General features: G+C 41.8%; 1 protein-coding gene and 1 pseudogene across 17 annotated transcripts in view; one reads left to right on the forward strand and one right to left on the reverse strand.

Annotated features, from left to right (window-relative positions):
- ZRANB3 (zinc finger RANBP2-type containing 3) overlaps nucleotides 1-24,660 on the reverse strand; it is a 301,572-nt gene that overhangs the window by 17,297 nt on the left and 259,615 nt on the right. For 14 of the 16 annotated variants that reach the window (XM_086350708.1, XM_086350737.1, XM_086350767.1 and 11 more), the window contains 5 exons: nucleotides 13,541-13,946; nucleotides 9,005-9,199; nucleotides 5,020-5,102; nucleotides 1,293-1,394; nucleotides 3-145 (listed from right to left, as the gene is read on the reverse strand). In XM_086350708.1, the coding sequence (XP_086206834.1) occupies nucleotides 3-145; nucleotides 1,293-1,394; nucleotides 5,020-5,102; nucleotides 9,005-9,199; nucleotides 13,541-13,946 (929 nt within the window). Of the gene's footprint in view, nucleotides 1-2; nucleotides 146-309; nucleotides 1,395-5,019; nucleotides 5,103-9,004; nucleotides 9,200-13,540; nucleotides 13,947-24,660 lie in introns of all 16 variants that reach the window. The other 2 variants (XR_015145498.1, XR_015145502.1) reach the window with 1 other exon arrangement.
- Nucleotides 9,370-12,348, forward strand: LOC147378247 (nucleosome assembly protein 1-like 1 pseudogene; annotated as a pseudogene). The gene has a single exon (XR_015145573.1). The product of XR_015145573.1 is annotated as a nucleosome assembly protein 1-like 1 pseudogene (transcript).

Genomic DNA, 24,660 nt, shown 5'->3' on the forward strand with positions numbered 1-24,660 from the left:
ACCTCTTAGTACTGTTTTGTTTGGTTTGCTGCTTTGCGATCTCTTCCAGAGCCAGAACTGGGCTGCGGAACAGCTGCCCGCTTTTCTTGATTATCTTCTGCTTCATGGCAGTTAGACTACTCCATTCTCGAACAAACCTCAAGATCTGGCGGAAATTGAGATAATGAAAAGAGTGTACAGCTCGCCAGGCATCTTCCTTTGAAAGCGAGGCTACGTATAGCATCTGAAAACGGATGTTTTATCATAACCCCAAACAGGCTTTGAGTCTCACAGTTTAAGGTTTTCTTCAGTTTGATGCAGTTTTCCTACCTTTATTGTGAACCATCTACGGCCAGTTCTGCAGAGGTCACTTCCAAGCCATCAGCTGTCTATAGACACCATTTAGGACACTCAGCACATGTCCTTCACGCACAGAGACCAACAGCAATAACGTGCTCGCTGACACCAAAAGCGCACATACCCCAACGGTGGCCGAGGCAAAACTGGATTCTGGGGACAGTGGATCTTTGGTGGTGACAACGCAATATCTGGGCATCGTTTGTACCTGACTGCCTAAACTCTCACGGGAAAAAAGCCATCAATAATAAATCTGGGACATTTTATTAGGGCTACTGTTACTTATTAGTCAGTTATACATAATTGGCTATTTTCTGGTAATCTGAGCATCAGCATTAGATGACAGCAAAGAAAACAGCTCATAGCTACTTTTTCTTTTAAGATGGGTGTAGCCGACCATGGCCAATGTTTTCATTTCTGCTCAAATGCAAAAACATAATCACTGTATTCTTGTAAACAGCACCATGCTGCATGCTGGCTCAGCCCCCACACATGCTGACCCTCCTTAGCAGTGAAGATCAATCAGCACAGATCAGAACTAAGGCCTCCCCAGCAGGTACATGGCCTGTGGCTGCTTCCCATAAGGAATGAAGTCCCCCCACATGGTGTTATCCCTGCTCTCAGAGCTTGTCAGTGTTAGAACTTAACCTACAAAGATAAAGTGTGATTCTGTCAGACACCAACCTCACAGCTGCTAATCCTGTGAATGAGGAAATAAATGACGTGAGGATGAGTCTATCCACAGAAACAGCAACCTGAGGTGTGATCGTTCGCCAGGCTAACAGATTTCACATTTATCCTGGTAATTCATAGGCACTGCCTGGACTGATTAAAGTGCACCCAGTGATCTGACTGCAGCAGGCCACAAGCTGCTCTGCTTTTATCAAACTCAAAAATGGTCTTTAAAATTACTCAACAAATTTTCATTCAGAACAAATGTGCAGGATGGTTCTTACCAGGGAGCGATTTTGTTTCAGCTGAAAGCTTGCTGGTAAATCTTCCCACAGGTCTAATTTTATATCCAAAGGAATGAAATTACAGTTCATCTGGTTTCCATCCTGATTATAGATGAGGAAGGCAGTATTAATCCATTTTGTCTGTAGGCACTAATAATTATTTTAAAAGTAAAGAATGCTATTATTGCATTTCATGCCCAGTCTTCTAAACTGATAAACTGAGGCAGGTCATTCCAGACAAGATTCCACCCGTACTGCCCCCACTGAGAGGATACGGAGCCCAGGAAGGGGCCAGGCCCTCTGAGAGCCCCCACTACATTTGGTCTAAGGGTAAGCCATACCATGTAGAGAGGTGTCATCAGTCGAACATGAAGTATTTTTTTTATAAAGCGAAAGAAGAATCTCTGTATATAGAAATCTACTGTATAAACAAAAGTTGAACCCATATTCTGCCTAATTCTCTCAGCCAGAAAGAAACGTTACAGTTACCACAATCACTTTGGGGAAAGAAAAATACACAAAAAGTACTTACATAGTGATTAAAAGTTCAGATGTGTAATTGTTATTCTGGCTGGGGTTCTGGCTGAAGTGAACTCCCATTAGACATGGGGTTCTGGCTGAAGTGACAGTTTAGAGGTATACTACTAACATGACATAAGATGCTAAACATCTGTTACTGCTCTTCCTTTTAAAGAGTGTTCTTTTAGGCACTGAATGGGGGTTTTTATATGAATTTCTGTTTCTAGATTTTATTTCAGGTCTCCTAAGGTGAACAGAAAAGCTTTCTTCTGAACTCTCCTGTAGCTGTGAAAATCCCTGTTGACATTTGACCTGCTTAGTGTCTCCAGTTTGGAAACTTGATTGAATAATGTTTCATGGCAAGGGGATACATAAGTATTTAGAAGAGTGGTAAAAATGCACTCGAGACTGTTGAGAGAGGTCAGGAAGGTGGCTGAGCTATTTGCTTGGTGGCAGGCACATTGCTTTTCATACTGCTCAGGGGTTCTCGTAGGATGTGAATTGGACCATAAAGAAGGCTGAGCGCCGAAGAATTGATGCTTTCAAACTATGGGTTGGAGAAGACTCTTGACAGTCCCTGGGACAGCAAGGAGATCAAACCGGTCAATCGTGAAGGAAATCAACCCTGAATGTTCATTAGAAGGACTGGTGCTGAAGCTAAACCTCCAATACTTTGGCCACCTGATGCTAAGAGCCAACTCATTGGAAGACTCTGATGTTGGGAAAGATTGAGGGCAGGAAGAGAAGGGGGCACCAAAGGATTAGATGGTTGGATGGCATCACTGACGCAGTGGACCTGAGTTTGAGCAGAGTTCTGGGAGATGGTGAAGGACACGGAAGCCTGGTGTGCTGCAGTCCATGGGGTCACAAAGAGTAGGACACGACTTAGCAGCTGAACTACAACGAAGGCATGCTCTACCGTCTACCATTTGCAGCTTCTCTCCAGTCTCCAGCAGAGGAGGAAATACCCTGACATGATGATCCAGGATGCAGAGCCTTCACCGTGCACAGTAAGAAGTTTAAGGGCTTCTGAACTTGTGTGTGTGCTCTGCCTGGGGTCTGCCTTCCGGATTCTTGACCTTCTAGCCCCTGGGAGAGCCATTCTCTGTTGTTCTTAGGTGATGGTCTCACAAGGGGCAGGAGGTGGCTCAGACACTCAGACCTGTCTCTAGAGGAGCGGAGGGCTTCTTGGTGCTCCCCGAGTCAAAAGTTCCACATGGCAGACCAAGGCTGAAGCCTTTAAGGGAAACGTGTCCTGCCTATTTGCATTCTTGATGTTGCTCTTGGCAGTGGTCCCACAGTGGAGGCTGCTTGGAGCTTCTGGTATTCATGATCCTAGCCATCTCCTAATCTTCTAGCAGTATCTTCTAATATTCAGTTAGAACTAGAGATTATTACATGGTACAGCATCTATCTGTATCTAATAATTTGGTTTAGCAGAAAACCCATAATTGAGTTTGGGCAGGCCCAACCTAACTTATCTTTAAAATGACATTATTTCAATAGAATGGCCCATGTGTTTAAAAACTCACAAATCCTATTTTATGATACTTGTAAAGATTAGAAGTTTGAAACTGTAGGTCAAGCAAAAGTGTTCATAAATCTCAGTAATTTTTTTTTTCTCAAATACTTATACTAGTGAACCTTGGCCAAAGATTCTCACATGGTCTCCAAGACCCTTTCAGAAGATCCAGAGAGACATAAGTTTTATAATACTAGTGCAATACCATTTGCCTTTTCCACTGTTATTCTCTTAGGAATGTCCAGGGAAGTTTTCCACGCAGAGGCAGATCTGAGAATCCCACTGTCTTCTATTATGACTTCAGGAGAAACTGCTAAAGATGTAAAACAGCGCCACTCTTCTCACTAAACATTGTTTTGGAAATTATAATTATTTTTCACAGAGATATGCTTCTTATATCAGTATACAGTGGATTTATTATTGCTAGTTTGTTAATTACTGTTTATTCCTTTATTTTTGGTTGTGCTTGGTCTTCGCTGCTGTGCCAGGATTTTCTCTAGATGTTGGGAGCTGCTCTTACGGGCACAGGCTTCTCACTGTGGCGGCTCCTCCTGTGGCAGAGCACAGGCTCCAGGCGCATGGGGCTCAGTCGCTTCAGCGCGCGGGCTTGGCGGCTGACGCTCGCAGCCTCTAGAGCGCTTGTGGGCTCAGTAGTTGTGCAGCACAGGCTTAGCTGCCCCACGGCATGCGGGATCTTCCTGGCCCACGGATTGAACCCGTGTCCCCTGCATTGGCAGGCGGATTCTCATCCACTGCACCACCAGGTAAGCCCTGTTACTGCTAGTTTCACGTGGATAAATATTTTAAAGTGTTTCTATTTTAATTTCACAAGAGATATAACCCACATGGGGTTTCCCTGGTGGCTCAGTGGTAAAGAATCTATCTACCAATTCAGGAGACATGGGTTCCATCCCTAGGTTAGGAAGATTCCCTGGAGAAGGAAATGGTAACCCACTCCAGTATTCTTGCCTGTAAAATCCCATGGACCAGAAGCCTGGTGGGCTATGGCCCATGGGGTTGCAAAAGGTCTTTGGGTCCCCAACAAATTTTAGGAGTGCTAAGAGGTCCTGTGACTGAAAATTTTGAGCACTGCTAACTCAGGCCATGAGCAGTCATATTATTAAAGCTTCCTAGAGTTACTCAACCCACTCCAGTGTTCTTGCCTGGAGAATCCCAGGGAAGGCGGAGCCTGGTGGGCTGCTGTCTATGGGGTCACACAGAGTCGGACATGACTGAAGCGACTTAGCAGCAGTAGCAGAGTTACTCAGCATGTGTAGGCAGGCTTAGGCTTCTGTGAGAATCCTACTGCTGCTGTTGCTGCAGGATCAGTGCAGGAGGCGACTCGGAGTGAGAGTTCACCAGGGCCAGGCACTGTGCTAATGGCCTCCCAGGAGTTAGCTTATTTTGTCCTGGCAATGACCACTCCATATTTTACAGCTGAGGAAACAGGCACAAGATTCCACAGGCAGTAACAGATCTGAACCTAGGCACCCTGGCCCTAGAGTCTGCACTCTAACTACGAAGCTGTTTGCCACTCTTTGTCTTTAGATTTAACAGAGGAATCTGAGAATTAGCTTTAAGTAGGAAAAGAACTCACTACCCATCTCACTGCTAATAAAATTATCTCCATTGGAACATGAAAAAAGGAAGCCTTGGGTATGTTTCCAGAATCCACATGATGCCTACCTTAGTATAGATGTGAATCCGGTCAGTATTCTTACTTGCACAAAACATCAGGGTATCATACACTGGCCAGTTCTTCAACTGTTCTAATGAAGAAGATAAAAAAGAACCTGAAGGCATATCTACCCTCTACCCAGAACAGCTTACTTTAATCCTATGTGGGTTAGGATAATGAAAGAGTTTTATCAAATATATCAGCACACTGAACAAAGAACATGTACCTGGGCATGAAATAAACATGGCAGGTGATCTAAGAGCATACTGGTTTATATGGTAACCAGTTGCTTTGGAACTTTTGCTAATGACACAACAAGAAAAAAAAAAAAAACGAAATTCAGCATTTGCTTTATAAAAGATAAGCATTAGGCATAAGGGAGAATTTCTTACCCTGAAAGAGTCCCTATCAGTCTTGAAAGAGTCTAGAATCTATTCCTATTGCTACAGAGGGTTTAAGTTGAGACCGAATGAACACCATTTTGATTATCCGCAGCAAGACTACCATGTCGAGAGCTACTTAAATGACTGATGCCTTATGGCCTGGTGCCTCACATTCACAAAAGGAGATGAGTGAACAAGACGTCTTTCTCATCATCTCTGTTTATTTTTTTCTCAGTCCTACTGACCAATATATTCTGTGGAAAGGATAGGGTTATCCAAGCAGATCTAAATAATAATTAGTTAGCACTTATCAAGCACTAACAATGAGCCTGGTACTGGTCTAAGCCCTTATATTAACACCTCTCAGAAACAAGTTGTGCGTCTTACAGAGGAGGGAAGCAAGGCACATCAGTCTGCCCAAGGCCACTGGTAACAGAGCCCAGTAATCTGGCTCCAGAGCCTATGCTCTTAACTTCTGCCATGGTTCCTCAGTGACCCTTTCAAGTATTTTTCCAGATATACAAGTCTATGATTTATTTGCAGTATCATCTATTTGAATATTTCTAATCGAGACATCAGTCACTTTACAAACTTAGACTGTGGATTATCCCCATATTTCATAAATTCAAAAATGCATGCTTTCCCCACACTTGAATATCTCTGAAATTGGCATATCTTCCAGTCAACAGCCTTGGCATTTTACAACTATGCTTGGCCAGGTGACAGCTGTAAGGTAGTTTTCACTGCCTGGGCATGAGCTTAGTCATAACTACAACACCGTTTTCACTTCGACACTACGCTTGAGATATATGCATTGTCATTTCTGAGTGTTGATTTTGATTACCTTCAAAATGTCTTCAAAATGTTTTACTGTGGTTTGGGATTTAAATGAAAAGTTATCATGTACACCAAAAACTTGCATACAGGATGAGAAAGCATAAATTTGTTATTAAAGAAGCAAACATGCATCGCTGCAGGGATAACCAGTTACTGTGTCATAGCGAAACCGGCAGTTTGTTTCTTTATTTTGGCTGTGCGTCTTCATTGCTGAGCAAGCTTCTCTCTAGTTTTGGCAACTGGGGGCTACGTTCTAGTTGCAGTGCTCAGGCTTCTTATTGGGTTGACTTCTCCTGTGTGGAGCACAGGCTCTAGTCTATGGGCTCAATAGTTGTGGCACAAGGGCTTAGTTGCCCCAGGGCACGTGGAATATTCCCAGACTGGAGATTTAACTTGTGTCCTCTGCATTGGCAGGTGGATTGCTATCCACTACACCACCAGGGAAGTCCCATCTTTTTCTTTCTTAATGTACATAAAGTAAGTGCCTACCATAATCACTGTCTCCAGATTTGAAGAACTGTGGTTAATGCTTAAAGATCAGAAGTCACTCTTTGATAAAAAGCCTTATGAGAACAACTCCAAATCAGCTGATGTTTTTTGGTAACTACTAGTTACATCAGGGAATGTATTTTTCATTTTTTTCGTGTAGTATAATTTAATGGTTCCAAACACCAGATAGCATCTTATGAAGATACGGCCTTCCTTCCAGACCCTTAGAATTCCAGTTAGAATGAAGCTGCAATTCCACAGTGGTATACGTCACTCTGGTTCTAAAAGAGCATATGTGGGTAGAAGCATCTTACTACAATGTCCCTTCTCTTTCTTGTTTTTTAAGGAAATCCATGTCAGTGGGAAGATGTGAAGAATTACACTTTTGCAGCCCAGTGATCTGAGAAGTAAAGAGAGAAAAAAAGAAGAGGGAATAGGTGTAGGGGAAAACACCAGCATTGTTTACTGGATGAGGCCAATGCAAATTTCACCAGCAGAATAGAATTTCTAAAAGTCTGGTGATTTTCAAAAAGAATGTGTAGGTAAAGCTAACATACATCTTCATCAAGGGACCAATTTGTAACTAACAAGCATTTCCTTGCTGTAGATGGAGAGTCTCATGGCCCAGCTGACAACAATTGCCAGTCGCTGATTCTGGGTCTGATGTTTTGTTCACTGACCTGGACACTGTCCGAGAGCAATGGTTTCATCCTCAATGGGGGCACTGTCAGAGTACACACAAGGGAACTAGAGACAAGACGCCTGAGTCCAGATTGTCTACTTAAAGGCCGCTAAAATTAACAGACCTGAACAGAATCTATTGTGAGATAGTTTTGGGAAGACCTTGAGGAATTAGAGGAAAGGAAAGCTGAGCACAGAAGGAAGATGCCTAGAGTTTAGAAATACTTAATAAACATTTCATTTTAGAGCTATGAATTCAACATGGAATTATATCTATGTTTAACTTCCCTGGTGGCTCAGAGAGTAAAGAATCTGCCTGCCGATGGGAAGAGCCCTGGGGGAAGGGAATGGCACCCCACTCCAGTATTCTTGCCTGGAGAATTCCATGGACAGAGGAGCCTGGTGGGCTACAGTCCATGGGGTTGCAAAGAGTTGGATACGATTGAGTGACTAACACTTTTATCTTTTTAGAGCTATGAATCCAACTCTAAACTATATCTATGTTTAACAGCAACTAACTTAAAAACTTTGACAATCCATCCTGAACACTTTGGGGTTGTTATAATGAAACATCAACCTGTTGGTTACTATGGTCACAAACTGAGTAACAAAGAAAATAACCCCACAGTACTCACAATCTTTTGCCAGCTGGCCCATAAAGATTGTGATGGATGACATACAGGCTGGTATTTGCCAACCACTGCAGCCATAAATAATGAATGGAATCAAGGAAAGAAGTAAATAAACCTGAGACACTACATGGTTGGTTGGTCATGATTCACATAGTCTTGAAATTATGTTCCTTAAAAACATTTTACTTAAAAAAACAACAACCCTCAAAACTCAAAATATAAAATATGCTGATTAATTGTAGCCACTTAAAAGAAATTCATGTGTATGGGTTCATGGTGGTACAGTGGTTTAGAATCCGCCTGCTAGTACAGGGGACACAGGTTCGCTCCCTGGTCTGGGAAGATCCCAGATGCCGCAGAGCAATTAAGCCCGTGCACCACACTACTGAGCCTGTACCCTTGAGCCTGCACACTGCAACTACTGTGCCCATGTGTTACAGCCTGTTCTCCACAGCAAGAGAAGCCACCGCAATGAGAAGCCTGCACACCACAGTGGAGAGAGGCCCCAGCTTGCTGCAACTAGAGAAAGCCCACATGCACCAACAAAGACCCAGTGCAACCAAAAATAATAAAAAATAAAAGAAATTCACTTGTAAAGGATGAATGATCTCCTAAGTGGCTGTCAATCATCTGTCAATCTTAAAGCAATCCATGGTGTCCAAAAGAACCCCCAAATATCAAAACCATGCTCTCACTGCAAGAATGGGCCGAGCTTGGTGGAAGCTGGGCAACAGGCCGGAGACAGCACATGTAGCCCATATGAGTTTAGCTCTCTCTGTAACATCTGAATGCCAACAGCTCTGCTTTTCTAGCCATCTGGTGTTTATGTATGTAGTTACAAATGGTTGGTATTTTTAATATAAAAGGGAATACAAGGAACCTGGAACAAGGTAGTAATCGCAAACCTATTAACAGTGTTCCACGTCTAAGCATATGGTTATTACTTGGATCCTGGAAATGGAAAGACTTACCATCACCTGGCTGGGGGGTGAGTCTGTCTTCACTCTCAGTTGTTGAAATTTCTTCCTTGCTCTTAGCTAATGGTTCAGGTGTTGAATGTGCCAGGACTTGTTTCTCCCCGTCAGAACTAGTCTGAATTTTTTTGGAGGTGTCCTGAGAATCATCTTTCTCGTTTTTGTTTTTATTCTGGGTCTGGCTGAGGCTATCTATTTGTGGAACAAATTTGTACAACAAACAAAATAATTCATGAAAAACAAATAATTTACACTTATATTTAGCTAAAGTCGTTATGTACCCTAAAGCCAGTACAGAAAGTAGAGTTTAAAAATGTCACAGCTAAGTTGTACAAAAAGAAACAAAGTCAGCAACATCTGTTCATTCTTTCTAAATATTTATTGGGGATCACCAAGTACCACTCTAGGTGCTGGAAAGGCAGAGGGAACAAGTCAGAAAGGTCCCTGCTTCCTAGAGATTCCATTCCAAAGGCAGAGATAAACAGGCAAACAGATAGGATCTTTTTTGCTAAAGAGAATACGTGAGCTTTGTTAGCGCCATCTGCTCGCGGCGCCGCCTCCTGCTCCTCCCGCCGCCGCCCTGAGTCACTGCCTGCGCAGCTCGGGCCGCTCGGCTCCCCGCGCTCGCCACCGATATTTGGCATTTGTACAACATGGCAGACATCGACAACAAAGAACAGTCTGAACTTGATCAAGATTTGGATGATGTTGAAGAAGTAGAAGAAGAAGAAACTGGTGAAGAAACAAAAATCAAAGCGCGTCAGCTGACTGTTCAGATGATGCAAAATCCTCAGATTCTTGCAGCCCTTCAAGAAAGACTTGATGGTCTGGTAGAAACACCAACAGGATACATTGAAAGCTTGCCTAGGGTAGTTAAAAGACGAGTGAATGCTCTCAAAAACCTTCAAGTTAAATGTGCACAGATAGAAGCCAAATTCTATGAGGAAGTTCATGATCTTGAAAGAAAGTATGCTGTTCTTTATCAGCCTCTGTTTGATAAGCGATTTGAGATCATTAATGCCATTTATGAACCTACAGAAGAAGAGTGTGAATGGAAACCAGATGAGGAAGATGAAATTTCGGAGCAGCTAAAAGAAAAGGCCAAGGTCGAAGATGAGAAAAAGGATGAAGAAAAAGAAGATCCCAAGGGAATTCCTGAGTTTTGGTTGACCGTTTTTAAGAATGTTGACTTGCTCAGTGATATGGTTCAGGAACATGATGAGCCTATTCTGAAGCACTTGAAAGATATTAAAGTGAAGTTCTCAGATGCTGGTCAGCCTATGAGTTTTGTCTTAGAATTTCACTTTGAACCCAATGAATATTTCACAAATGAAGTGTTGACAAAGACATATAGGATGAGGTCAGAACCAGATGATTCTGATCCCTTTTCTTTTGATGGACCAGAAATTATGGGTTGTACAGGGTGCCAGATAGATTGGAAAAAAGGGAAGAATGTCACTTTGAAAACGATTAAGAAGAAACAGAAACACAAGGGACGTGGGACAGTTCGTACTGTGACCAAAACAGTTTCTAATGACTCTTTCTTTAATTTTTTTGCCCCTCCTGAAGTTCCTGAGAGTGGAGATCTGGATGATGATTCTGAAGCTATCCTCGCTGCAGACTTTGAAATTGGTCACTTTTTACGTGAGCGTATAATCCCAAGATCAGTGTTATACTTTACTGGAGAAGCTATTGAAGACGATGACGATGATTATGATGAAGAAGGTGAAGAAGCGGATGAGGGTTATCAGCTCTTTGAAGAAGTCAAAAGCTGCAGTAAACTTTTTCAACGTTGGCTGCAGTAAATCTTTTCAATAAAACCTGTCTGGATGTCTCAAAAAAAAAAAAAAAAAAGAGAATACGTGAGTTAGAGGATGGGGTGGGAGGCTCCCTGGAGCTGAGAGCTGCTCAGGGATCTGGGAAGCCTGGCCCCAGGGGGCCTGTATTCTTGACTTAGAGCCTTAGTGTCACTGGAAGCCATTAAAGGGTTGTAAGCACAGGAATGTAATGATCTAAGTTTTTAAAGGCTCCCTCCATCTGCTGTGGAGAGAAGGACCAGCCTCAGGGAGGCTTCAGAGAGATGCTGGTGGCTTCCAGTGTGATGGTAGCAATGAAGATGTAGTGACTGGAATCAAGGCACTTTGTAAAGGTTACACTAGCAGAACTTCATGAAGATGGGAGGACAAGGAAAAATCAAAGATGCTGCCTCCAGGTTTTTAGCACAATGTAGGGAAGACGGGGGAAGAGAAGCTTTGGTGTTAGATGTAGTGACTGTAAATCAAGAATTCCATTTTGGACATGTTAAACTTGAGGTACCCTTTAGACATCCAGGTGGAGATGTTATGTAGGTCACTGCATACATCCAGTCTGGAATTCAAATGAGAGATACAAATCTGGGAGTATGAAGTATAAGATGCAGAGGATAAGCAATAGATGTTAAGAACAAAGCACAAGAGAAATGTTACATACTGACAACTCTAGTGATCAATGCTTTTGAATCGTGGTGCTGGAGAAGACTCTTGAGAGTCCCTTGGCCAGCAAGGAGATGAAACTAGTAAATCCTAAAGGAAATCAACCCTGAATATTCATTGGAAGGACTGATGCTGAAGCTAAAGTTCCAATACTTTGGCCACCTGATGAGAAGAGCCAACTCACTGGAAAAGATCCTCATGCTGGGGAAGATCGAAGGCAAAAGGAGAAGGGGATGACAAAGGGTGAGATGGTTGGATGCCATCACTGACTCAATGGACATGAACCCGATCAAACTCTGGGAGACCATGAAGGACAGGGAAGCCTGGCATGCTGCAGTCCATGGGGTCACAAAGACTCAGGCATGACTTGGTGACTGAACAACAGCAAGTATTCAATGTAAGCAAATTAATGTACTAGCTAACGTACTAGAGACCACTAGTTAACAGCTTTATAAGACTTTCCAGTCCTGTATCCTAATATTGCTCGTTTAATGTTTTGAATTCACTGTTTCCTCAAAGTGTTATGTGGCAGGTATTGATTTTAAAATTTAGATGAATTGGAATTCTGCTTTTTAATACTTTGGGGATGCATCCAAATCAAGGTTGGAAATGATTATGTTAAACTGTAGTATTATTAATCTAATAATTATGACTACCAGATATGGTAATATCACTGTTACTTGGAATGTATTGTTCTTAAATCAGATTGTTTCATATTCACAAAAGGTGTTTTGTTTTTTTAGACTGCTTGACAGTTTGCTTATTAAATCATGGTTCTAGAAATCTTCATTGTTGCTCTTGGTATCATAAAGAAAAATCAGAACTTATAAAACCCTATTAAACCATGATTTTTATTGCTCAGTCATTCAATTTATAGACTTTGTGTGAACTAATATTATTTTGTAGTCATGAGATACTTTATTTTTATTGCCTGTAGCAGTTGGAAATTGAATGAGATAATGCAAATTGTGGGAGATATTATATGGGATAAGCTTGTGGCTCCAATTTAGTTCATAGACAACAGGTGTCCACGTTACAAATATAATCACCCAGATGGCAGACTTGTCAGTTTTGGGAGGAACACCCAGAATCAAAGGAGGAAAGACTCAGCTACTGATTACATTTTCTTTCAGATCAAAATTAAGGCAGAGGAGAGCAAGGCAAGCAGGAAGGAACTGCAGCATTAGAGCTTCTATCTTTGCTGAGACTCTGTTAATGTCAAGACTCTGGAGAATTCAGATATGATGGGAAAGTGTGTATAATCATTACACACTTTGATAAGATTTTATTTATAATTTCTTCTAGTTTCCAAAACCATACACTTGGCATTTTTAGTGACCATAAAAATGGTCTCTAAAACTGGAAAAAAAGGAATACTGATGATGATTTTCTTAAGACAACCACAGTTGTTAATAGTCACTTCAAAAATAAAACACCAGCAAGCATATCATATCACGCAAGCAAAACATACTCTGAGGTATGTTTATAATTTCTTTTAAATAGCATGTTTTAGAAAAGAATAAACTCATAAAACAGACGTGAGATTTGGTTTTTAAAAGAAGATCAAGAGAGGAATTTTTATGATTTTTCATGGGAGAAACATGGCACAATAAATATTTCAGTAGGCGAAGAAGCTACACTGGATTCATTCTGCTATTTAAACAAAATAATCTACAATTTCTTTAAAAACAAGTATATTCTACAGAGGAAAGAAAACAGCAGGTCTATGGCTATAAGGCATATTTGCTGCCATAGCAACAGAGCTTCTATTCCTGCCCACTGAATCCACGTCCTGCTGGCATTAATCAGAAATGTCCATTTGTGCCAAATTAATGCCATGTCACAGACGCCAGGGGATATATATTCTTGACAGAACTGGGAGCTTTTCACATTCCACAAGGGGATAAATTCACAGTCTTCACTGTGGAAGCTCTTCCTCCAGCTTAAACACTGAAGTTGGAACCCAGTCATGGATCTCTGATGACAGCAGTTGTCTCTAAACACACAGGTTATCTGAAGACACCACTGCTACTCGCCTCAAGGTCGCCCTCCATGTACTCACCAGCGCCGCCCCGTGGATTCTCACACATTTCACAGTAAGGTAACACTGAGTTATTGATGTAGGTGCAGAAAGCACACTGCCAGCCCTCACCACAAAAGGCTGGGGTAGTGGCCTGGGCCTTGGCCTTGCAGATCCCGAACGTGAGCAGAGCTTCGGCCTGCCCAGGCCGGCATGGCTGCTCCTCAGGGGGCCTGCAAGGGTCATCGATGGCGACCGATTTCAGTTTTTTAGCTTCAGGTTCAAGATCACTTTCATCACCTCTGGTGGCTGTTTTTACAGGGTCTGCTGGCACTATAGTATTTTTCTCCTGGGATACCCTTGATTCATCACAGGAGGTCTCCAACTGTCTTTTCTTAGCGTTTGGTAAAAAGAATGATCGAATATCACGCTGTTTTTCTTTTTCAAACTAGGAAAAAACAAAGTTATTAAATTAAGAGGCTATTGAGTGTGTTCTTCCTAAATGAAATAGCTTAACAAACTTGTCATTAACCATATTCCTCTATCTTTTGAATACCCTATTGGAAATGAATTCAACCCTGCGATGACTCTTCATATATACATACATGTAGAATACCACTATTGTCTCCATGTACTTTGTGTCTAACTTTTTTTTTAGCACTTACAACGTGTGAAGCATTTTATGTATATCAACTCATTTAATCTTCATGCTAGCTCTGTGAGGCAGGTAGTATTACTCTTCCCAAATTTCAAATGACAACACTAAAGCATTAGAGAAGTTAGGTCACTTGGCTATTGCTATTGCTAAGTCACTTCAGTCGTGTCCGACTCTGTGTGACCCCACAGACGGCAGCCCACCAGGCTTCCCCATCCCTGGGATTCTCCAGGCAAGAACACTGGAGTGGGTTGCCATTTCCTTCTCCAATGCAGGAAAGTGAAAGTGAAGTCGCTCAGTCATGTCCGACCCTCAGCGACCCCATGGACTGCAGCCTTCCAGGCTCCTCCAACCATGGGATTTTCCAGGCAAGAGTACTGGAGTGGGGTGCCATCGCCTTCTCCGCACTTGGCTATAGAAGTCATATAATAAAAATGTACTTTGGCCTCTAGATATATGTCAGGGAAAGGAAGCAATTATGTGTTTAAATATTTCAGGTCAATAAAGACTTGAAAAATGTTTTCATGCCCAAACTATAAACACAAACAATGTTCATAAACAATATATTTTTCATATTAAAATAGTTTCCTGACTAAGGAATATTTTCAAATAGCAGTAAAGATATGAATTAGAACAGTTTCTTTAATAGAGATAGTTTAATAATTATCTTGTTCCTAAGAAACAGATTTCTCTTTTCTAAAAGCAGCAACTTCATGATCTCATGTTTTCCATCTTCTTTTCAACATGTAAATTTCAACCTCCTAATTAAGAGAAAGGATAACAGCCATTTCCACAGCTGATTAGCCAGCAGTTAAGGTAAATTAAAGGAGTTAATTTTAGAGAAGTCCTGCTAAGGCCTGAACTGGGTACATGGTGGACACACGCTGTGGCAGACTGCACAAAAATGGCCAATTCTTATCCCGTTTAACACACTTGTCTCTCAATGTCACACTGACACACCTACATTTAGAGGTGGGGTCTGTGTTCCTTTCCCTAGAACCTGGGTGGACCTTTGTAACGGTGTCAGTCAGCAGAATGCCATGAAAGCATCGCTGTGTGACTTCTGAGGCTCAGTCATTGAGGCTGATAGGGCTTCTGGCACTCTCCCCTTCTCCTTATCTTTCGGGAGGGACACTAGCCTTTGGAACACAGCCACCGTGTTGTGGGGAAGCCCAGGCCACACTGGAGAAACCACGTATGGGCATTCAACTCTTCAGCCGCACATGGGCCCCCCAGTGACGGTCAGCATCAGCTGTCAGACATGTGAGTGAAGAAGCTTTCAGATTCCAGCTCCCAGTCTTGGGATCGATCAGCAAAGGCCCCACTTCTCAGGCAGCAGACATGTCATCTCCATTGTACCCAGGCTGGATTCTTTATCCACAGAAACCATGAGAAAAAATACACAGCTATTGTGGTTTCAAGGCACTAAGTTTTGGGGTAAATTGTTATGCCACAATAGATTACAGATACTATAGTGACATGCAAATGTTGCAAAGAGAAAGTTTACATAATAAATCTTATCTGTATTCTTTAGTAGTGCTGAATAAGAAAGATTTTAGCAAATTAATCAAGACAGAAGGAATAGTGGTTACTGGGAGCTGTGAGAAAGGGAAAAATAGAGTTATTGCTAAATGGTTATGGAGTCTCTGTATGGGGTTTGAAAATAGTGGTGTCAGTTGCACAACACCATTAATATAATACACGTCATTGAATTATACACTTAAAATAGTTACGATGGCAAACTTTATAATAATGTACATAATCACAAGTATTTTAATTTCTAAAAAAGGAAAAAAGGTAGGAAGAGAAGAAAGAATACTTATGTTGTTCCTATATTGGAATAATTAAAACATATATTTTAGGAAAAAAGTCCTCCTCAGTAACGTACAACTTTGATTTTGTATGACTACTATTTATATACTCATATACTATTGCAATGGCACCCCACTCCAGTACTCTTGCCTGGAAAATCCCATGGACGGAGGAGCCTGGTAGGCTGCAGTCCATGGGGTCGTTAAGAGTCAGACACGACTGAGCGACTTCACTTTCACTTTTCACTTTCATGCATTGGAGAAGGAAATGGCAACCCACTCCAGTGTTCTTGCCTGGAGAACCCCAGGGACGGTGGAGCCTGGTGGGCTGCCGTCTATGGGGTCGCACAGAGTCGGACACGACTGAAGCGACTTAGCAGCAGCATACTATTACAAAGTTATCTAGAAAGTTGTGGAAGTTACAGAATTTAGACAAAAATATAAAGAATGAAATCAACCATGAGACAAGATTTTTAAAACCACGCACAAGAGAAATTCTAAGAAAAGGGTGGAGGAAAGCAAGGAGATTATCAGACTCATGGAGTTTGGTGTTAAAAAGGTAACAAAGAAACAAATATAGTTATACATGTAAAGAGAATGTTCTATTTCATACAACAGCACTGCAGAGAACTCCTTGAACTTTGAAAATATTGGCAAATATTCAGCAAATGTGAACAAATTCTACCAGCTATTTCTAGTTAAACAACAATGATTTTACAAGAGAGGTTAACTTTCTGAGTCCTTGTACATGTCTCAAAATGACCTGATTTTGCCCTAACTCTTAGTAGTTTTGCTGGGCAAACAATTCTCAAAAATCTTTAAAGAAATTGCTTGATTTCTTCCAACATCTGATGATACTGACAATGTTCCTTTGTAGTTGCAAACTCTTTCTTCATTTTATAGAGGCTTTTGGAACCTTCTTTTCATCCCTGGTATTCTAAAATTTCACAATGACCTAAGTCTACATACTCTATCTGTGTCATCTGTATCTATATGATTTCTGCTCAGCACCTAGGATACCCTATTAATTTTGTATAGTATTGATCATCTCTAGTTCTTGGACATTTCTATTCTTTTTTGATAGTTTCTCCCTCTTCATTTTCTCACTTCTGCTTTTCTGGAATTCCTGTTAGCAGAATGTTGGACCTGGACATTTACGTCATCTTTTACTTTCATATTTTCCTTCTTTGTGTCTTTTTACCCTCTAAATGGGTTTAGCTATTTTATCTTTCAATGCTTCCATAAAACTAGTTTGGCAGTCATATTTTTAACATGTAAAATTTCCTTCTTGTTCCTTTTTCATAGTATTTTGATTTTATTTGTATGTGCAGTATCATCTCAAATCTGAAAATACAAATTAGTTTTTTAAAGTTATCTCCAGGATCAATTTTTGTACTAGTTTATTTTGTTCAGCTTTTCCACACCACAGATTTCCTTTTCAAATGTCCGATGACCTCACACAGAAGAACGATGGAATAGGAGGGCTGCCTGGGAAATCAGGACACATGGGCTACTGACTGAACGGGAGGGGTGCGGAAGATGGAAGGGACTGGAGTGCTCCTCAGACTCCTAAGTTTCTGACTTCTGACACTGTATGGATGACATTTTGAATTATCATAACAGAGAATATAGGAAGATAAATGGGCTTATTATTGTCTCATTATCTTAGAATAGAAGGCAAAAAGAGAAGAGATAAGGAAATAGAAGTTTACTTTTAGATATGTATGAGGACTGGTGGGTGCCAGGGTGGTGAATTCCAGGAAGCAGGTCCACAGTTGAAGGGAAAGAAACATCTGGATGCCTGTGTGGGAACCAGTGACAAGCAGAGGTGGTTCCAGTCAGAGGCCTGGATGTCACGAACAGAGGGAGGAGGAGGTAAGAAGTCATGGATGGAAAGCAGAGGGATGTTGAGAGTGGAATGAGGAGGAAGAGATACCAGGGAAGGAAACAGTAGGAACAGTAAGAGGGTGGAAAAGCCAGGGGATCAGTGGCTCCTGTGTTTTGGTTTCTACTCATGATCCCAAGCACCCAGAAAAACCCATGTCCTTCAGATATTTTTAATCAGATCTGGGAGATTTTCTTATATTTTTTTCCCTCTGTTTTTTATTTCTGGAATTTCTATTAGGGAAAATCTTCCGAACTGATCATTTGATTTTCTTTGCTTTTTCTCACATTTTTTTCCTACCTCTGTTGTTCTACTTTCTGTATGATTTCCTCATTATCTTCCTTTTAGTCCTTGTCAGATTATTATTTTCTGATGTTATAGTTTCACTTTCTAAGAGCTTTTCCTTGTTCTTTGATTATTCCCTTTCCTTATTCCTGTTTTGTGGGTACAATACTTTTACTTCTTGTGAACATGAATAGAAGGTTTTTTGTTTTCTTCAGTTTAGTTCAGTTCAGTCACTCAGTTCCAACCCCTGGAGGGTGAGTTGCTAATCTGAATTTTTTTCAGCCTGAGAACTTGGGACACAGTTCAGGGCTTGTGCTTCCCAGAGGTGTGCTTCTCTTGGGCCGTGTCTCCACCGGAAGCGAGCCCTGTAACCTTCTCTGCTGCTCACTTTGGGGTGAGAAGTAGGAAGTCCCATTATGGCCTTGGGTTTTGGCTGGTTTCTTTCATACACCTTTTTACCAAATTTTCCTGGGGTGCTTTCAGGCACTTACAGGTCTATTAATAAAGCCAGTTCCTTTTTATTCACAAGGCTATTACCAAATGGAAGTCCCCTTTGTCAGGGACTCCCAGCTGGAGTCTGGGGTACTGAACTCCACCCTGAACTCCTAACAGTGATAGTGGTAACCGAGAAAGAAAAACTGCAGACATTTCACAGGTAATATCATCACAGTGAGGCCTGGGAGGAACTTGGCAGCAGGTGCAGGAGAAGCAGAAGGAATTGAAGCGGGCATGTAAAGGAGATTCCATAACTAGAGGCATGCAAGTAGGTAAGGGCAGGACAAACGGAAGCCACAGGAAGTGATCCAGTTTAGTCTAAAACTGAAGAGTCCATAGCAGAGGTGTCTGTGTGTGTGCTCAGTCGCGTCTGACTTTTTATGACTCCACAGACTATAGCCCACCAGGCTCCTCTGTTGAAGCCTGGCTTGGAGAATTTTGAGCATTACTTTGCTAGCATGTGAGATGAGTTCAATTGTGCAGTAGTTTGAGCATTCTTTGGCATTGCCTTTCTTTGGGATTGGAATGAAAACTGACCTTTTCCAATCCTGTGGCCACTGCTGAGTTTTCCAGATTTGCTGGCACATTGAGTTTTCTTCAGCTCATTACAATGTTTCTGCTTCTTTTCTATCCTTTTTTTGTTTTACATACTAGTCCTCACATATTTTGGTTTCTGCTTTGCCTGTGAGAGGATTTCTTCCAAACCTGGTGACCTTCACTGTCTTTTCACAGTTTTTTTTAAACTTTTTATTTCATATTGGAGTATAGCTGATCAACAATGTTGTGATAGGTTCAGGTTGAAAGCAAAAGGATTCAGAAATACATATACATGTATCCATTCTCCCTCAAATCCCCTCTCATGCAAGCTGCCACTTAACACTGAACAGAGTTCCCTGTGCTATACAGTAGGTCCTTGCTGGTTACCCATTTTAAATATAGCAGTGTGTCAGTTTGGGATTGACATGTTCCCAACGGAGTTGTTTTTTTTTTTTTTTTAATAAATTAATTAATTTATTTTAGTTCAGTTCAGTTTAGTCATGTCCGACTCTTTGCGACCCCATGAACTGCAGCACGTCAGGCCTCCCTGTCCATCACCAACTCCCAGAGTTCACCCAAACCCATGCCCATTGAGTCAGTGATGCCATCCAACTATCTCATCCTCTGTCATCCCCTTCTCCTCCTGCCTTCAATTTTTCCCAGTGTCAGCGTCTTTTCCAATAAATCAGCTCTTTGCATCAGGTAGCCAAAATACTGGAGTTTCAGCTTCAACATCAGTCCTTTCAATGAACACCTGGGACTGATCTCCTTTAGGATGGACTGGTTGAATTGCTTGCTGTCCAAGGGACTCTCAAGAGTCTTCTCCAACACCACAGTTTCAAAAGCATCAGTTCTTTGGTGCTCAGCTTTCTTTATACTCCAACTCTCACATCCATACATGACTAATGGAAAAACCATAGCCTTGACTAGACAGACATTTGTTGACAAAGTAATGTCTCTGCTTTTTAATATGCTGTCTAGGTTGGTCATAACTTTCCTTCCAAGGAGTAAGTGTCTTTTAATTTCATGGCTGCAATCACCATCTGCAGTGATTCTGGAGCCCCCCAAAATAAAGTCAGCCAGTGTTTCCCCATCTGTTTGCCATGAAGTGATAGGAGGCTAATTACTTTACAATATTGAAGTGGTTTTGCCATACATTGACATGAATCAGCCATGGGTTGTACATGTGTTTCCCATCCTGAACCCCCCTCCCACCTTCCTCCCCATCCCATCCCTCAGGGTCACCCCAGTGCACCAGCCCTGAGCACCCTGTCTCATGCATCGAGCCTGGACTGACAATTTGCTTCACATATGATAATATACATGTTTCAATGCTATTCTCGCAAATCATCCCACCCTTGCATTTTCCCACTGAGTCCAAAAGACTGTTCTATACGTCTGTGTCTCTTTTGCTGTCTTGCATATCGGGTCATCATTACCATCTTTCTAAATTGCATATTTATGCGTTAGTACACTGTATTGGTGTTTTTCTTTCTGACTTACTTCACTCTTTATAATAGGCTCCTGTTTCATCCACCTCATTAGAATTGATTCAAATGCATTCTTTTTAATGGCTGAGTAATATTCCATTGTGTATATGTACCACAGCTTTCTTATCCATTCGTCTGCTGATGGACATCTAGGTTGCTTCCATGTCCTGGCTTGTCTATTCACATTTAAAAATAAGACATTAAAATGCCAATGTAAGCTCCAAGTGGGGGACCTCACTAAAGGTCATTGGTGACTGCTAGTCTGGGGATTCCTTTCAGGCTCCACAGCCTTTTCTTGGTCCGGTCAGTTTATCCAGAAAGGAGTCCTCCAATCTCCTGCCTGGAGGATACAGCACTAGCTAACCAGTGACCTGGAAGTTGATCAGAAGTGAAGTGATCAAGAACAGGGTGCTAAGGATTTCACCACTGATTAAGGAGTCTTCCAGTTAATGTGTTTGTTTTCAATTTACTGTCTTACCCCACTCCCTCAACTGGTTCTTCTCTTACATCTTAAAAGAGGAACAAATAAAATAGCTAAATAAATGAATAAAATGTCAAAAACAAAGACTACAAAAGATAAAATATACAAAGCAGGGCACTGTCATCTCCACTGAATAATGTTTAATAACACCAGCATCTTTTGTCTCCTTCTACATTTCAAAGAATTTGATTCCAGTTGTCTAAAACATTTTAAGCTCCCCACCAAAAGATAAAACAAAAGATTATTTCAGATTTGTTTATAAAAGAACAATACAAAACAGAAACGTAAGAAATCTTTCATTAAAAAGTATTCTCGGAGGCGGTCGTAAGATGTTGGAGGAATAGGACAGGGAGACCACTTTCTCCCCCACAAATTCATCAGAAGAACATTTAGACGCTGAGTAAATTCCACAAAACAACTTCTGAATGCCGGCAGAGGACATCAGGCACCCAGAAAAGCAGCCCATTGTCTTCAAAAGGAGGTAGGAAAAAATAGACAAAAAAAGAGACAAAAGAGGTAGGGACAGAGCTCCATCCTGGGAAGGGAGTCTTAAAAAGAGAGAAGTTTCCAAACACCAGGAAACACTCTCACTGTCGAGTCTGTGGCGAGCCTTGGAAGCACAGAGGGCAACATAACAGGGAGGAAAAATAAATAAATAACTAAAACCCAGGGATTACGTGCCCAATGGTAACTCCCCCAGTGGAGAAGCAGCACAGATGCCTGCACCTGCCACTAGCAAGCGGAGGCTGGACAGGGAGGTGTGGGCTGCATTGCTTAGAGTAAGGACCAGGCCTGAATGCCTGAGGGCAATCTGAGCGAACTAACTTGGGCTAGCAAACCAGACTGCAGGATAGCTACCACGCGCAAAGCCCTAACCTAAGACATCACCAGGCCTGTGCACAGAACTAAGGACTGAACAGAACTAGCCAGCTACAGACCATCCCCCTCTGGTGACAGGCAGCCAGAGCCGGAAAGGGGCAATCACAGCCCCAGAGAGACATTATCTACCAACCTGCAAGCAGGCTTCTTTGCTAACTAAGACTTCTTGTGGTTCTGGACATCTGCCTGCGAAGGTGCGCTGGTTGTACCCCCAGAAAACCGAGCAGCAGGGACTGGGGAGGCATTAAGTCACAGCGACCATGCTTGCCAAACACCTCATCACCTGAGCTGCTCGGACCTGGGAAGGGCACAAAACACAGCCCCAACTGAGTCTGCATCTCTGAGGACTACCCGAGCGCCTGGACCTGAGCAGCTTAGACCTGGGAGGTGCATGCAGCCCAGGGCCGGCCTCAGACGGTTCCCGGTGGAGCAACCTAGAGCCTGAGCAGTATGGGCAGGGAGGGCACAAGCGCCATGACGGGGGCAGGCCCAGTGTGACTGAGATACTGTGAGCACACGCCAGTGTTATTTGTTTGCAGTGTCCCTCCCTCCCCACAGTGTGACTGAACAAGTGAGCCTAAAAAAAAAAAAAAAAAGTGTCCACCACCACCCCCCTTGTGTCAGGGCAGGAATCAGACACTGAAGAGATCAGCAAATAGAAGAAGCTAAAACAGAGGAAACCGCCTTGGAAGTGACAGGTGCAATAGATTAAAACCCTGTAGTTAGTACTGACTACATAGGAAGGGGCCTATAGATCTTGAGAAATATAAGCTGGACCAAGGAACTATCCAAAAAAGAACTGACCCCACCCTGCCCACAACACCACCAGAGAAAGTCCTAGATATATTTTTACGATCATTTTTTTTTTAATTTTTAAGTCCTCTATTACTCTTTTAATTTTCATTTTTATAACCTACTATTACTTTGCAAAAAAAAAAGACCTTGTTTTTTAAAGCAAACTTCATATATATATATATTTATAATTTTTGTGACTTTTTTCTTTAATATTGTATTTTTGAAAATCCAACCTCTACTCTAGATTTTTAATCTTTGCTTTTTGTTATTTGTTATCAATTTTGTACCTTTAAGAACCCAATATTCAGTACCCATTTTTACTTGGGAGTGAGATTACTGGCTTGACTGCTCTCTCCCCCTTTGGACTCTCCTTTTTCTCCACCAGGTTGCCTCTGTCTCCTCTTTCCCCTTTCTCTTCTCTACCCAACTCTGTGAATCTCTGTGTGCTCCAGATGGTGGAGAACACTTAAGGAACTGATTACTGGCTGGATCTGTCTCTCTTCTTTTGATTCCCCCCTTTTATCCTCCTGGCCACCTCTGTCTCCTTCCTCCCTCTTCTCTTCTCTGTATAACTCTGTGAACATCTCTGAGCGGTCCAGACTGTGGAGTGCACATAAGGAAGTGATAACTGGCTAGCTTGCCCTCTCCTCTTTTGATTCCACCTCATCTCATTTGGGTCACCTCTAACTCCCTCCTCCCTCTTCTCCATGTAACTCTGTGAATCTCTCTGGGTGTCCCTCACTGTGGAGAAGCTTTTCATCTTTAACCTAGATGTTTTATCAACGGTGCTGTATAGAAGGAGAAGTCTTGAGACTACTGTAAAAATAAGACTGAAAACCAGAAGCAGGAGGCTTAAATCCAAATCCTGAGAATACCAGAGAACTGACTCCAGGGAACATTAATCAACAGGAGCTCATCAAACGCCTCCATACTTACATTGAAACCAAGCACCACCCAAGGGCCAACAAGTTCCAGAGCAAGACATACCACACAAATTCTCCAGCAACACAGGAACACAGCCCTGAGCTTCAATATACAGGCTGCCCAAAGTTACTCCAAACCCACTGACATCTCATAACACATTACTGGACACTTCATTGCACTCCAAAGAGAAGAAATCCAGCTCCACCACAAGCTTCCCTAACCAAGAAACCTTGACAAGCCACCCGTACAACCCCACCCACAGCGAGGAAACTCCACAATAAAGAGAACTCCACAAACTGCCAGAATACAGAAAGGCCACCCCAAACTCAGCAATATAAATAAGATGAAGAGATAGAGGAGTACCCAGCAGGTAAAAGAACGGGATTAATGCCCACCAAACCAAACAAAAGAGGAAGAGATAGGGAATCTACCTGATAAAGAATTCCAAATAATGATAGTGATAATGATCCAAAACCTTGAAATCAAAATGGAATCACAGATAAATAGCCTGGAGACAAGGATTGAGAAGATGCAAGAGAGGTTTAACAAGGACCTAGAAGAAATAAAAAAGAGTCAATATATAAAGTCAATATATAATATATAACGCATAATGCAATAAATGAGATCAAAAACACTCTGGAGGGAACAAATAGTAGAATAATGGAGGCAGAAGATAGGATTAGTGAAATAGAAGATAGAATGCTAGAAATAAATGAATCAGAGAAAAAAAGAAAAACAAATTAAAAGAAATGAGGACAATCTCAGAGACCTCCAGGATAGTGTTAAACGCCCCAACATTCGAATCATAGGAGTCCCAAAAAAGACGACAAGATCTTTTTTCATCTTTAACCTAGATGTTTTATCAACGGTGCTGTATAGAAGGCAAAGTCTTGAGACTACTGTAAAAATAAGACTGAAAACCAGA

Source organism: Bos grunniens, chromosome 2 (assembly GCF_055505025.1).
Source record: "Bos grunniens cultivar Pamir isolate PY7600 chromosome 2, Bosgru_T2T1.0, whole genome shotgun sequence".
NCBI lineage: Eukaryota > Metazoa > Chordata > Mammalia > Artiodactyla > Bovidae > Bos > Bos grunniens.